A 15,394-nucleotide genomic window follows, 5' to 3' on the forward strand; every position below is an offset into this window, starting at 1 on the left:
AGATAAAGAGTTAAAATAGTCAAATAAATAAAAACACTATTAATGTTCCAGTAAAATTACTGTCTCTTTAAGAAAAAAACATTTATATTTGCGTTAAATGAATTAAATCCATGTTAATCCTGATATATTCAACACATTATTCTCCATGTGGAACACGTGCACAATCCAAATTGTCGAGTCATTCCAGTGAAGAAACCAGCAGGAACTAGTTACAAGTACAAATTCCTACAGGCAACTTTCTCTATGCTTTTCTTACAATCTTCTTACATAATTGAAGTCTCTGTAAGAGCATTACTCAGCTATATTTCACGTACAAATATCATTAATGAGTAAGGAGCTTTTGAAGTAGAAAAGTGAGCTGGTCACTCAGAGGTCAGGTACAACACCAGTGGACTTAAAACAACCGGACTTTAAGTGCTCAGCTTTGACTGGACCAAGTGATCAAGGCTGACTTTAAGTTGGAATTATTTACAATGACAAATCAGTATGTGGAGCAAAAAGAAAAATACTTCTTCTAATTGTGTTTGTAATATTTATTATATAAAACAGGTGTCTTATTTTGGTGGTCTACTACTTCACTTCCTTCATTGCTTTTTCACTCGTTAAGTGTCTAGAAATAAGTGTAAATGATATGCACTGTACTGTAGGTGTTTACTCTTCACTGTAATTTCTTCCAATTTAGTAGAAAATAAATATAAATGGCTGTAAATGACAAATTATAATCAAACTGTCAATGACACAAAAACACAACAAATACTTAAAAATAATTTATTCGTCACAGCAAATAAAAAAAAAACAATCCTGTAAAATGTCAGTGAAGACTCTTATTCAAATACTGCACAAACATGTTGGAGATTTGTCCGGTGTTCTCCGTCGGGTGCGTCTTGGCGTAGCTGATGAACTGGCGCCGTAACTTCCTCAGCTCTGCCATGTTGATGCTCCTGGTGAGCTCGATGTGGAACGGGTTAAGGTCATTCACGTAACAAGTTGTACCGCGTGCAAGGTGTTCTTTAATGCAGGAAGAAAACTTTCCCTCAAGGTTTCTCCAGTAAGGCTAAACACAGAGGAAAGTGACAACTGACAAGACCAAGTCAAATCCGGCCCCTGTCTCTAAAGGTTGACCAGTGTTCAAAGGAGGAAATCAAAGTGTCTGCGTCTGAGGAGCTCTGACACCGTGCAGCTGCTGATAAATATTCACTCGTCTACGTCATTTGGTTCCTCTTAACATGTTCCACTGAACATTATTACAGCCAAGACCTTTAAAAGTGAACGGTCGCTTCGCCTTTCATTTAACCTCTTTGATTGGACATGAATTCATCCACCCTTCCCTTCAAACGGGTTATTTAATACAGAGTGCATTGCCTACAGCTGGGGAGGGAAATGACAATCTTAGGAGCTGGGTAGAGCAAATCGTGTTTCATGCGGATGTGAGATTTGAAGTCACCCCCAATAAAACAGAATGTAGACATGTGTAAAAAAAAGGATATTTTTTCTGTAGCGCCGGGAACTGTGAGGAGATCTCCAGGAACGCTTGTCTTCTGTGCATTGAAAATGACCTGAAAAACAGTTGATAACCTTTATTTGATCACTACATACGTGGGTAATGTTTTCACATGTGGGAGCTGTATTCTTACAGACATGTTATTTTGTTAATTGGTGGTTTAATAAAAAAAAAAAAAAAGGGATTTTATTTACTTGAAACACAATGTATTATTTATGACCACCAAGAGAGGTACTCATTAATTAAAAGAACAGAGGAGACTAATTTGCATTGGTTGAAAGCAATAAGGAGACTAAACCAATGACACGGGAGCTTAAGGGTGGGTTAATAATTACATGACAGGATACACAGCCACTGACGTCATGGGGACTCTGACGCTCGGGCCAAAAACTTCTTAGCAAGTGATGCATATGATGAACACTGCAACGATCAAGTGTTGCAGGTTCAGTCTTCAAAGACGTCTTCTACACTCCTCTTTTTAAGCAGTGATGAGTGCTGGCACATTCAGAGAGGTCAATATTGACATGAGACATAATTACAGGTTTAGCCCTATTGCATCATTGTATATCTAGTTCTTTTAAAGTACACCTCAATTTTACCTTCCTGGTTTTCTTTATGTAAGTCCCCCCCCCCCCCCCCCCCACCCCCACTCCCCAGAGTGTACTCTTTCTTTGAATGAATGACGTCAACTTCAAAATTGAAGCAAGAAGCCAATTTTTGTAAACACTTTGGCTCCTTAACTGTAATTATTTGACTGATTATTGATTCTATTTAGTGTCTTTCACCCTCTGACTGCTGTCAGCCACTAAGCTGCCTTTGACTCTCCTTGAACTGCTACTTAAGAGGTGTTCACGTCAAACGGGACAAAAGGCAGATGCTGAAAGGATTCCTATTTTATGACGTGCAAGGGATGTTGGACAAGTAATTAAAAAATGATTTACTGCTCCCAGGGTTAAACTTAAGGTGGATTGAAAACATACCATCACATAACCTTAAACCACACTGTTTTGACAGGCATGACACAATCAGGTTTGATTTGTTTTCCAGCATTTCAATATAATCATTAAGTGATATAAGCCATTTTGAGCATGTTAGAGCCTTTCAAGCAAAGTGACAACTTGATTGTGGACATAAAGTCGAAACACAAGTTGTAAACTGTTAATTAGATACCTAGGATGGTTTTGATGCTGATTAGAACTCTCAAACTGTCGATGTTGTTGATGATGTTGATGATGATGTTTAAAGTGGTTAGCCTCTCTGTACTGCCTGTCAGTACCTGTGTCTGACTCAATGCTGTTCGTTAGCACTAAATGATGTTGTTTCCTCCTCTCTATATCCTTGCTTGTGTTGTGCTAACTCTCTGATGTATGCCACTTTGGACAGAAGCCTCTGCTAAATTGTAGAATTGTTCATTACGACGACTTTGTCATAACATGAATCCACCCTGCTAGAGGACTGTAAGGGCTTTACATCTCTGCTTTAACTGTCTATGCAATTAGAGTGTTAACATTTTGGTGTACGGTAATATGTGTGCACTACTGAACATGTGTGAGCTTATATCATTAAAGTGATCATAGACTATGACATTACTACAAAAACAAGTTCCATTGAAAACAATATCATAGGATTAAAAAATAGAAACTGAAATTAAAATCTGAAAACAAACAAAGACAAACCATCAACACTTCTTGTGTGATCTTGTCCAACTCGTACAAAAAGTTTGTAGACGACAGTGGTTGCTGTAGAGGAGAACAATATCACCGTTACAACCTGACAGTGAAAAGGGAACACGGCAGAGCAAAACGCTCACGTTTTTGTGAGTTTTTGGTTTGATTGTACAAAACATGTCCCTTACACTTTGTGTAGACTGGTTAGGAGGGGGCGCTTTCCTTTTGAAAAGCGCATCAGAAATGGCTTCATATGGCAGGTTGTCATCTTTCAGTATGGTAAAGAGAGGACTGTCCCATCGGTTTCTGGAGTCTGGGGCTTCAAACCTCAGCACTAAAGCATCAAAGCTACAGAAAATATGACACGCGTCAGGAAAATGTCATTGACAAAACTTGACAGTGTTCTTTTGTGACAATGAGAGGCCTTAAGGTGGATTCAAAAGTTAGACAAAAGGGTAAATAAATGGAGTCGTACAATGATTAATAACAGTGAACATGCCCTTTTAGTGTGTGTGTGTGTGTGTGTGTGTGTGTGTGTGTGTGTGTGTGTAGAGGCTCCTCACTTACATGTCCTGGGTGTACTGCTCAGAGGAATCTCTTTCAGTATTCCACAATGTGCTCACATCATCCGACGTCAAACAGTACACCTGTATGAAAAAAAACAGATCAAGTTATTTTGGACTGGATTCATTCATTCATGTTGTCGATATTCTAAAACAGCATTTCTCGATTAAACTTACCAGGCAGTGTGGTGTCTGTGCGTGTTTGATGAGGCAGAACAGTTCATAACGGTAACCTTGAAAAGCACATCAGCCTGAATTTAAAAGCTTAAACGACTTTTTAATGTCAGCACAGCACACTATAGTTAGCAAGACTTACCTTTAATGTAATTCAAAGAATCCAAAATGACAATGTCATCCTTGTTGACTTTCCTAAACAAAAAGATACGTAACGGTTTGAAGGGTTGTAACAGAATAATGTCAAGAATTAATGTTATTAAAAAAACAGACTGGGAAAACACACCTCTCCACTTCAGCTTTCAGAGCTGCTCGGACGTTCTTCTCTTGTTGGGAATCTGCAACACATCCAACGAGGTGATATTGAAAAATGCAGCACAAAAATGCACAAGGCTGAAGACACTTTCAAGGAATCTAGTTTGCTTGTAGACCAAAATGTAGATGTTAAATAAAAACTGGAGATCTGCGGCACGTATAGAACAAATATTCCCTCTCACAATTTATTTCCGTGATTACAATTCAGCGATTCTGAATCACAAAATATAGACACCTGTTCGTCTAACTCAGTGGTGAGCCACCAAGAGGAGGGTAGGCAGCGTTTTAGAAATGTAAGTGTGCACATGACCGCGACAATGTAGGTGTCTGCTGCTCCTAACACCAAAAGATGAACACCATTATGTGGCTATTTAATAAGTGATTAGTTTTGCATGTCCCCTCAAATTACTTTGAATTCTGTTTCCAGTCTTTGTTAGTGTGAAACAGTTTTTAGGCTGCTGTATTCTTTTGTGTTGTTCTTTTGTATTACTAGTGTTTTGATACGATTATTAGTGCATGCATGTGGGCTGTGCATACCCTAACCACCTGCAGGAACTTTGGGGGGGTCCCAAGTCTCTGGCACCCTTAACTTTGGGGGGGTCATGATCTGCAAGTTTGTGAATCCCTGATCCTAACTAATGCCATTATGATATTTTTTAAAGACTTTTTTTTTGTTCAGTTTCCCCAACTAGTTTTCAGATATGTTTATTTCTAATGTGTCTTCTTCTGTGTGCAAGAGAGTAAAATAAAAACTACAATCACAATCTATTTGTACTCGAACAGGCCGAAAAAAAAAAAAAAAACACTTATGATGACCTCACAGGAAAATAAAAACACAGGTTCCTTTCAAGAACAATATCCACTATAACCCAGTTATATTCTATTGTTATTAGTTTAGAGTCTTCCTCATAGGACAGTGATGACACTCACAAACCAGACTTCATGCAAACGTCATTAAACTAATTGTATACAAAGCTAAGGTTAGCTTCACTTGCCTGAGTAGACAATGTTTTTCTCAGCGTCCAGGGATTTCTCTCCCACAACGTGAACCTTTCGTCCTGTGTTCTGTTCAAAATGCTCCTTCAGTTCTTCTGCCCTCCGTGTTTTGCCACTACAGGGGTAACCACACATTACTACAAGAGGCATTGCAGCTACCCGGTGAGTCTTACTTGGCTAACTACACTACACGGTGTGATGAAAAGCATGTTTCCACTCTAACCCGGATGTGAAGTTGGAGGTAATTTCATGGTGCGACCGACAGGGGGCAGCAGAACCTCGTTTCAGATTTGATCAATTCTGCAGTTGAATACATTTTTTTTTTTTATTACAGACACTCTTATAATATACTCTCTAATACAAATAAGACTATTTTAAAATATATATATTATATATATATATACAATCAACAAGAAGAGCCGACACCTGATATGGCTTTCAGTTTGTTTATTATCATGTGGTGACACACATATTTAATTAAAATAACTAGACATAAGAACAAGTCAGTGCATTTGGTCATTACATTGTCAAATACAATATAAATTGTTTCACAGAAATCAACTCTCCTCTTCATCAGTAGCGTCGCACATTGTTCAAGCAGCATCTCCTTCTCCTCTAATTGGAAAGAAAAATAAATATCAGTTATATATATGCTGATTTGTTATTATGAAAATGACAATGGAGGTAGTTTTTTGATTTACTGACATGTCCGGTGTCTGTTTCCGCTGTGTGAGCTGTGCAGTTTTTAACATCTGAATCAACAATGCGTGCAGGTCTCCTAGTCGGTACAAAGGACTTCTTACATCTCTGTCTTCAGTAGGAGCATGTACATCTTCAAAGGAAGACTCCATCAAGGAACTATCCGCGACACTTTTCTTTCCCATGAAATGACCTTAACAAATAGAATAAAATACAATCTTAATAGCCTACGGACTTTCCAAATTTTAAAATAAATAAATCACAACTCACAAGCAAATTAATATTTCTCTTACCTGTCGCCCACAGATTCCCCCTCGGATTCACCTTGATCTTTGAAACTTTATTTCTTAATTCAGTCAAATCAAAAGTCATCGAAGAAGTCATGGCCATGTATGAGATAAGGATGAAATAAGACAGGAATCCTGCTCCGAAGGTCTTTGCCAAAATGCCAGTCATTCTTCAAATGTGTTAAGCAATTGGCTGACAATTCATTAAACTCTCTTCACTCCTCTGTCACTTTGGGGACTTGCAGATATACTGCCATAGGGTGGGATTGACATTCTGATTGGATGAAGTCATCCATCCGTGGCTGGTTTCTTATAGGATGAAATGCTGCACATTACGAGTCCTTGTGACTTCTAATTTGCCATATTTAGTGACACGTATGTGACCTCAATGCAAAATCTCTAATTGTCACATCTAAATACCGTTAAATACTTCCCCCCGGCTTCCAGTGGTTTCATACACAAACCAGTCCATCACATAAAAACACTGACACAAATATTATATTAAATGCACCAATTTAATTTGAAGTACTTCATGTAAACATTACAGCAAGGCACATGGGCCACTGCAAGCTGAATAGATGTAATGGCTTTAAGAAATGCTGTTAATCCAGGGTTCATTGGCTACTGTACGTACATGGGTTTCTTTCCTAAACAAGTCCTCACTGTACACAGTATCAAAAGTACAAATACCTTTCAACGAGCATTACAAAGTAACAAGTCTTGAACAAGTCATTCTTGTCAGCATCTGTGAGGGGAGACAACAGGACTTTACAGAACACAGAAACAGAGAGGCTCGTCTAGCACTTGAATAAAAAAGTCAATATGACCCTATAGCCTCATATCCTTCACAAAATAATTTATAAAATTCAATAATGTGGGATAATACACATTTTATAAACTCATTTTTACATTGCACTTAGATAACCGGCAACTCCTCAAACACTTTCCTTTTGAACAATCACTGCCTTTGCCCTTGGAGGTAGGAACTGTCACGTATTAAACATAAAACAAAGAGGTGCTGCTTTACAAATCAGGACCTGCACACATCAAGTATCCACCATTATGAAAGGTTTTTCCTCTGAGTTGATTCCTACTAGATTAATAATAATTATTATTACTATTATAAAAAAAAGAAATAAGCAGCTTCATGTTAACAGGTCCTGATTCATAAAACATGATCTCTGTCCAACTTCACTTTCCAACCCGCTCTGCATCACCCAAAATATACCCTGATTTGACAGAACACCGACGGCTCACCTGCCTGTAAAAAATACACTCCTGGCAATTTGAGGTATTTTCAACACTGCTGCACCAAGCACCCTATACCTCTCAATGTTTCCCCTGAACACTTAGGGGGGGAACGACCTTGCACCAAACATGTTCAATAAACATGAAAACAAAAAAAGAATTTCAGAATGCTAAAATACATCAAAAAGAAAGTCAGTATACCAAAGATGGCAGAAATAAGGCTTTTAAGGTATTACTGAATTAAGATATGCTTGCTATAAATGTCAACTAAATGTCTAGGTGTGTACTGTAAATTAAATGCAACACAGTCATGTGATAGAAGCTGCAAGCTGAATACCATCAAGGTTATTGCGTGTTGCATGAAATACTTCTGACTAAATGCAAGAAATTGACATTACTATTGATAACAGACTATAATCCTGTATACTTCACTGTTCCATGGATTACTCAAAGCTAGACCTACTTATACTGACATTCCTGAGTCACCTGTCAGGCTGGATGCAACAATCGGAGGGAAAAAAGAAATAGAAATAAAAGGCTTCGCTATAAAGTGTGCGCAGTTTGACTGGAAGGCAAGATTAATATATTACCAACATGCAATGTTAAATAAAAAATAATTAAAAGAGCAATATAAATCTATGAAAATACTGTACTTTTACCTTATGCTATCATTTTTTTTAAAATACTGCACAGGCTCTGAACGAGAGTAACATTTAAATTAAGAGCCCAAACACTTTGTACCACCTCCATGCAGAATATCAAACTTTCTGTTACTTTCACAGACGACATCAGAGCAGCTTTAAAGAGGTGTTCAGAACCACTGCTTGTTTCTGAGAGACGTTCCTCAGTTTTAAATTTATGTCGACTGTCCTGTCGCATCGCAGAGCTGCTGGCTCTTTCCCCCGCGAGGGCTCATGATCATTAAGCGTGGGTATCGAGGCTTTCTCCTCATCAGTCACTGCATATCTGACTGGCTGACTCTCCTGCTTCTTCTTTCTAACCGCTGAAGACGACTCTCCTCCTCCTCCTCCTCTTCCCTCTTTCGCAGGATCCTTTACTTTGTGTACAATGAAAAGGTGTCTGTTAAGAGACAGCACAGATGTGAAACACAGGCCACAGTGCAGGCACTGAGGAGTGTTTTCATCCGTTTTATGCTGCGGTATGTGCTGCAGGAACTTTGTGTTATCATCTGTGGTGAAACCACACTTTGAACAGCGGAAATTGGTTTTCAGCCGCTTCGCTGAAGGAGCCTCGATACTGGAAGTGTGATCCTGCTGCTTCTCCTGTGTGTCCACGGCAGGTCTATCTGACACAGGCTCCTGTGAATCACAGCGGTCACATGTTTTTTTTAATAATCACCACAATCATTTGTATTGGTGTCATTTTTAAATAATAATAACACTACCTTTCTTACAGCCTTTTTTGACTCCAGGGTGGCTGTTTTTGGCATTTGGCTGAGATCAGGATTTTTGATTCCGTGCATTAGACTGATGTGGTTCTTCAACGTAACACTTGTTGTGAATATTGTCTTGCTGTCAGTGCAATACCTGAATTGTGAAAACATGAAATTGAAATGAGGGTAAATCATAACTTTTATATAGTAGTGGAAACAGCGACTTTAAAAAAAAATATTACCAGCAAGTGTAACTTTTCTTTTTTCCATCGTGGTCAATGCGAATATGTCGTCTCAGACTGATCGCAGCGTTAAAAGACCGCTCACAATGTCGACATGGGTACTTCTTCATTGACTGAAAAATAAAAAAGAGAAAAGTGTTATCATACACGCTTGACAAAATGTGACAGAGGCTCGTCTAGCGGCTTTCAGCAATTTGTTCAGATAAGAGCTAATAATGACTTCATTAGCTTGCTTTCTACTTGTGATTTTACAGGACTGGTTTCTAGCAGCACATCAATTAATGCGTCACACTCAGCTACAGGGGGTAGGTCTCGATTTTACCATCTCAAATCCTAATAAAAGTCTAGATGACAAAATGAAAACAATAAAACTTGATGGTGTGTAGCTGAACGTTAGAAACAGGACAACACTTTAGGATATGAAACACAACATCCGCAGCATGTCTCATGCCACAAATGCTAAGTTAATTTAATTAGCACATGACCTCAGGTAAGCACTCACTGTCCTGAGACACGTTTCAGGAGAGCAGCTAATGAAGCGCTCAAATGAAAAGCACTTATTTTCTCATTTACTTTAAAGTTTGACAGAGTTAATATTCTGACATTGATCGTGCTAACATGATATATAGTACGAGTATCAGTATTTTTTTAATCTATATTGTATAAATATCTATTGGATATATGAGTTCAACATTTATATATAAAAATGTATATGCTAAAATTCTGTAGTTTCAGGATTACCGAACACAAATCTCAGCAGATCTAACAGTGATCTGTAGTTTGACCTCATAAGAGTTGCAGTACAGTGAGCCTACTCATTTCACATTTGCTAGTTATCTTATTGTAAGGCAGGAACCTCGTAAAATATACATCTGAGTGCGGCCATCACTTATGTTTTGGGTGAGCACGTGTTCCGTCATGGGGTTTTCATGTTCTCTTACCTTTCCATGGTTGATCTTCATGTGAGAAACAAATGCATCTCTTTCAGGGAAAAACTGGAGACACTCCCCACACGTCCAGCCGGTAGGTTTTGCACGCGGCCTGCGCTCCTGGTCAGCCTTTTTTCTTGGACTATCTTTATGTTTAATGGGACTCTTGTGTTGTTGCACTGAATGGGATTTCTGGTGCCTGTCAGCTTTGCCATTTTCAATACTGGGCTTTTCTGCTTCTCCTGTCATGTGTCCTACATGAACACCCTGCAAGACAGAAAAAAAGGAAATGACTTTAAAAAAAAAAAACACATAATAATAATGATTACATTTCAAAAAGTCACTATTAGGGAGTTTTTTTTTTTTTTAAATAACAAACACTGAGAATATCTCTTTAATCAAAAGTGCAGTCAGGACAAACCTTGAAGTGCTGCATTAACATCTGTTTATGTGGAAAGACAGAGTTGCATTCTGGACACTTGAAAACACATGTAACTCGCTTGTTGGCATTCTGATGAAAATGCTGAAACAGTAACGGCTTTTTCTTGAAAATGGTCTCGCATGAACACTTGAAGATTAACCTGCAAATGAAAAGAGAAAAAAGTTCAGATGAAAGGTTAAAAAAAAAAAAAAAAGTATTCAACTTTTAACAGCTAGGTCATGAGACGTTGACTTACTGCGGGGATACTTTGCCAGCATTGTGTTTAATGTTTAAATGCACTTCACAGCTGTCGGGGGTCTTGAAGGCAATTGGACAGATGGAGCACTTGTATAAGACTTCACAGTGTTTCTCCTCAATGTGAGTCTTTTGTCCTTGCAGGGTTTTAAAAACCATATCACAGTGAAGACATCTGGAAGGAAATCAAACATTACACCAAAGAACACTGTACTGCAGCTTTCTTTTTTAATAAGGCTGTTCTTTTTAAATGCACGCTTTACTTACTTGTACCAGGCCTTGCGTGCGTAGTGGAGACAGTTTTCCTTAACATGTTTCTGTATGTCTGCAGAAAGACTCGTGGCACCACACTCAGGACAGCTATATGGAGGCTTGTGTGAATGGATGCGTTCGTGAGCTTTGAAGCTGCATTTGTTAGGTAACAGCATCAAGCACACCTGACACATCTGTTTGATATAGGATAAAACAAGAGAGAAGACAACAAAACTCCATCAGATTGCCTCTAAAGTATTATTCAGGTAATAGTCAATGAATAATTTGTTACTCTTTCAGTATAATAAAACCTGAAAAAGCCTTTCAATTGTGAAAAAAAACATTTGAATACACCAACAATGAGTGTCAGCTACATTATTATTACTATTATCAATAATCATAATTTTAGCCTTTCATAAATATCATTACAATGATTATAATAATAAATGTTATAATTAAAACAAACAACTAAACATGGTCAGCCTTGCGCTACAATATTTTTTACTGAAACATGCACTCACTAGTCCTTCCATGTCGTCTGACGGCCTCTGGTAATGGCCTGCGAGTGCTTTGTAGTCTATTAACTGCTTGTTACACTCCAGGCAACTGAGCTGATGGTGAATGACATTGTCTGGATACAGGGGCAGGACAGGTTGACTTTTGAGTGAGGATGACCGAGAGGGGTAAGAGTCCACATTCACATGTTCAGCAGTCAGGGCTAAAAACATTTGCTCCTCTGCTATGGGTTTCATATGAAGCTGAGTGCACTGCATCACCATGCCGTTCTTCTTGTGCTCCCGTGCGTGCGCCAACAGGGCACACTTGTTGAAGAACACCATGGTCTTGGCACAGTGGGTACATGCTACTTCAATGTGGACACTCCTCCTGCTGTAATGATACGCGAGACTCCTCTCCACCCCAAACGAGTCCCCGCATTCGAGGCAGCAGTATCCGCGTGGTGGAAGGTTTATGTTGCTGTCTGGAGGGGGGTTCAGATTGGGAACATATGTAGGCAAGGGGTTGGCATTGTTCAACAGTCTGTTCAAGGTTCCTGCTGCTGTGTTGTGAATAGATGTGCGAGGTGAAGAGTTAGCTGTTTTGACCTGATGCACCAGTGGCACAGTGCTGTACACCGTCGAGGACAGTGTGTGTTTGCTTTGATGATGGGAGGTGGATCGGGCGGCAACTGTGGCAGCAACACTGTGGGGGACCAGGTTCAGACTAGCTAGATGCATGGCTTTGGGAAGGAAGTTTGCACCGGTTGCTTGGCTTATTGTCGCCGATTCTCTCTTTTTTTTCTGCTTATGATGTGCGACAGAACGCTTGGCAGAACCGTTTAAACTATGGAGCGTTGTCGCAGACTGTGGTTTCTCCGTCTTACTTGAGTTTGCTTCTGATCTGTTGTGTAAAACTTTCTGTGACGATGCACTAGCCGGGACACTTTTAGTCTGTATTCCAACGACGCTTTCACCTGCTGCACTTTGAGACCGATGTGGAGACATATTACAGTAAGAATCGTCGCTGATCATACTTTGAGATGGAGAGGATTCATATGCAGAATGAATGTCATCCGTTTCTGAATCAGGCAGCACACTGGTCACTGTGCGCTTGATCTGTCCAGACTTGGTTTTGATGGTCTTGATTCTGACCCTAGGTATGGCAGCAGGTAACCCAGATGTCACTGCAGGGGAGGCCTTGCTACTACTGTCGCTCCAGATGCTTACAGGACTATCCGAGGGTTTAACTAACCGTTTCACAGCTTCAACTGGACTTCTGGGGCTTTTTGGGGATATGGGCAAGTTCAAGCTTACTTTCATGCATTCATTCTGATTGACTGAGGACTCTCTGGGATCTGTTCTAGCATTCAGAGCCACGAGAGCCTCAAGGCAAGAGTTTAGTTTAGATGTCTGAGAATTGCCGAGAGGACAAGCAGCAGGAACATCTTTCGTTGTTCCTGAATCGCAGTCGGTACCAATAAAGTTCTTGCTAAGACTTGGTGGAGGAAGAGCACTGTGTCTTCTGGGAGTTCTATCTGTTTTGTTACTGGCTAAGATGCCTAAGTGCTCCTTGCTTCCATTACTTTGCACTGCTTGCCTCTCATTGCTCTTGGAAAAACCCGAGGAGCATTCATCAAACACGGTACGGTCCACATTTCTTGCATCGTCTTCAGCGAAAGGGTCCACCAGAACAGAAGCTTCCGGGAAACAGGGTTCCTTCTGTTTCGGGTGCATTCGCTCTCGACTCCACTGGGCATCTTCAGACTCGGAACTAGAGATTGGACTCGTATGAGAGAGCGATTGTGAAAACAGCGGCGTTCCACCTGGTTTGTGCTGAACAGGAGCCTTCCCGAGAAGCTCCCTTGAACTCTCCCCGTTCAAAGCCGAGACCATTTTTTTGGACAAGCCGGCGTCGGCTGCGTCAACGGGGGGCTCTTGAACCCTGAATCCATTTTGCAACGCCGGTCCAAGACCTTCCAACGTCTCGTGCCGACTTGTGTTTTTCACAATAACACTTACAGCGGGCACATCTGCAGTCGCCTTGTTACTCAATAAGCTGTCATCCAGGCAGACTCCTGTGTGTTTCAGCTGACCCTCTCCGGTCTCCTCACCCTGCGGGGGCTCTTTGGCATCCAGCCCTGTGGCATCTGGGATGTCAAAGGCAGCTAGAAGATCATCAAAATCTGGGGTTTTCATGTCACCCATGGCTGTTCAGTGTCATCAACCTGCAGAAAATACAAACACAGATTTACCTTCCTTATCATGTCATTCGTAAGTAAAGACATTAGGCACGGCAGAGGGGGTGTGCAGGCTTACTGGTAAACTATTATCAGCGATTATCAACTGTTTAAAAAAAAAAAAAAAGCTTGTCAACATCCTATATGCTAACGTTAGCTTCAGCTAGTTAGTCCTCATCCATGCATCTACTATTAATATTAACATTCACTAAAAAAAATAGGCGCATAAACATTCAAAACAGTCTATATTCGTTGCAAAAAAAATAAATATCAAATGATTCACATGCGGGTCTGTTTTGTTGTTGTGACAGCGACATTAGGAGAAAGCTTTTCAGATGCGCATAACGGAGCCCTGGAGCAAACTTAGCTTAGCAACATGCTAACACGCAAATCATTTTGGTACAAAGCTGGGAAAACTCGCGACTTTATCAACGCTTACCATTTGATCCAGTTACGTTTAACATTTCTACTCAGTCATGAAGTTTAGCGAGTGAAGCTGTGTGCGCTTATTCGGTGGTAACGTTGGGCTGAAGCATCATCTCGTAGCTACAAGCTGTTCAGCGGTTCACTTGGTTTTTTTCTTTTTTTTTCCTGTTTAGGTGTTCGAGCCCTCGGCGCTGTCTTACAGGCGTGAGGCGGTGCCACTTACCGGTTCAGCTACATCCCACCACAAGAAGAAGAAGAAGAAGGAGAAGAAGTAGGGATATATTCCATCGCGTTTTTGTAAGTCGGTTGCCAAAACACACAGACTTTGTCATGATGTAATTGGTACGTTGAAATAATTGGCTTAAAGTACTATTTAATCAAATGGGCCTGTAAAACATTAATGTTTGGAACACTGCCATGGCCCTTGCCTGAGCCCCCGCCCCCATCCCGGTCACTGACACCCTTCAAATATTCCTTCTTAACTTGCTCTCAAAGAAATGTTATAAACTCTTAACCCCGTGCATGAGCAGTGCTTACTGCTCATGCACTTATGTATGCAGGTATGTATCCATTTAGGATGCATGCTACTACTTCTAACATTACACTTTTTAAGCTTGGATTATTACTAATACTCACACTCATTTTGTATGCTGTACTATAAGTGCAAAGATATTGGAGCATGCAATGTTTTAGTGGGGGTCATTGTTCTGAATTCCGTAAGACAAAATTGAGGGCATATTACTACATATTACATATTAAACTGACCCTGAAAAGATGTGTAATCGATTCCAGCACAGTTCCTAGACACACAGGCCTGATGAACTTTGACAACAGGTACAAAACAAACAAGTTCGTCAGCCCAAATATTGACTTAAAGGGGGGTAATGATGTAACAGGACATAACAAATAAACTGAGCATTACTGACGTTTTGTCAGTGGCCATAGTTATGTAATCTGATGGAACAGAGCTAAACTTGGGTTTTGACCTATATTTTTATATAGTATGCTGTATATGTTTAGCCTATTTATTATTATTTATTTTGTATTGTGTGAAACAATCACACAATCATCTACACGTGTTTCATCAGTCTAATCTCCCACATAGATTTTAAAATTGAATCTTATGGCAAACAAGTTGATGTTGAACACTGGAAAGAGTGTCTTGTTTTATTGAGCCAGGCATTTAACGTTATGCTTCAAAATCTGTTCTCATGTCATTAACCTCTGACAGGGTACCCAAGCCTTTTTGAAAACCCTGTGAACCCAAATATACGGCACTTAAACAAGAGTCA

The 15,394-nt window shown here is 39.9% G+C and overlaps 2 protein-coding genes across 3 annotated transcripts; both read right to left on the reverse strand.

The window, feature by feature from the left end:
* Positions 1–754: 754 nt before the first annotated feature.
* On the reverse strand, positions 755–5,437 carry kti12 (KTI12 chromatin associated homolog). Its single transcript, XM_065957227.1, has 9 exons — positions 5,216–5,437; positions 4,192–4,243; positions 4,048–4,100; positions 3,909–3,964; positions 3,736–3,815; positions 3,357–3,516; positions 3,178–3,240; positions 1,486–1,556; positions 755–953 (listed from the first exon to the last, which is right to left on the reverse strand). The coding sequence occupies exons 1-9, from the start codon at positions 5,364–5,366 to the stop codon at positions 812–814; spliced, it is 828 nt and encodes a 275-aa protein (XP_065813299.1). The 5' UTR covers positions 5,367–5,437; the 3' UTR covers positions 755–811.
* Positions 5,438–6,698: 1,261 nt separating this feature from the next.
* On the reverse strand, positions 6,699–14,475 carry znf592 (zinc finger protein 592). 2 transcript variants are annotated; one of them, XM_065957228.1, is made up of 9 exons: positions 14,326–14,475; positions 11,464–13,664; positions 10,958–11,136; positions 10,692–10,865; positions 10,436–10,595; positions 10,027–10,281; positions 9,086–9,198; positions 8,856–8,997; positions 6,699–8,769 (listed from the first exon to the last, which is right to left on the reverse strand). In XM_065957228.1, exons 2-9 carry the CDS (start codon positions 13,642–13,644, stop codon positions 8,239–8,241), a joined length of 3,735 nt encoding a protein of 1,244 aa, XP_065813300.1. In that variant the 5' UTR covers positions 13,645–13,664; positions 14,326–14,475; the 3' UTR covers positions 6,699–8,238. The 2 variants fall into 2 exon arrangements, with proteins under 2 accessions (XP_065813300.1, XP_020487060.3); XM_020631404.3 differs by lacking the exon at positions 14,326–14,475 and adding an exon at positions 14,116–14,276.
* Positions 14,476–15,394: the final 919 nt, after the last annotated feature.

This window comes from Labrus bergylta, chromosome 7, assembly GCF_963930695.1.
Source record: "Labrus bergylta chromosome 7, fLabBer1.1, whole genome shotgun sequence".
In the NCBI taxonomy this organism is placed as follows: Eukaryota; Metazoa; Chordata; class Actinopteri; order Labriformes; family Labridae; genus Labrus; species Labrus bergylta.

Bases quoted from the DNA above. Each gene is read 5' to 3' on its own strand.
- kti12 (XM_065957227.1), bottom strand. From the start codon at position 5,366: ATGCCTCTTGTAGTAATGTGTGGTTACCCCTGTAGTGGCAAAACACGG. The intron at 4,101-4,191 runs GTGTGTTTTCCC...CTTTTTGTTTAG, and splicing joins CTGAAAGCTGAAGTGGAGAG to GAAAGTCAACAAGGATGACA. The intron at 954-1,485 runs ATCCTTTTTTTT...CCCGTTCCACAT, and splicing joins CCCGGCGCTACAGAAAAAAT to CGAGCTCACCAGGAGCATCA.
- znf592 (XM_065957228.1), bottom strand. From the start codon at position 13,644: ATGGGTGACATGAAAACCCCAGATTTTGATGATCTTCTAGCTGCCTTT. The intron at 11,137-11,463 runs GTGAGTGCATGT...TATATCAAACAG, and splicing joins CAGACGACATGGAAGGACTA to ATGTGTCAGGTGTGCTTGAT. The intron at 8,770-8,855 runs GTAGTGTTATTA...TGTGATTCACAG, and splicing joins CAAAAAAGGCTGTAAGAAAG to GAGCCTGTGTCAGATAGACC.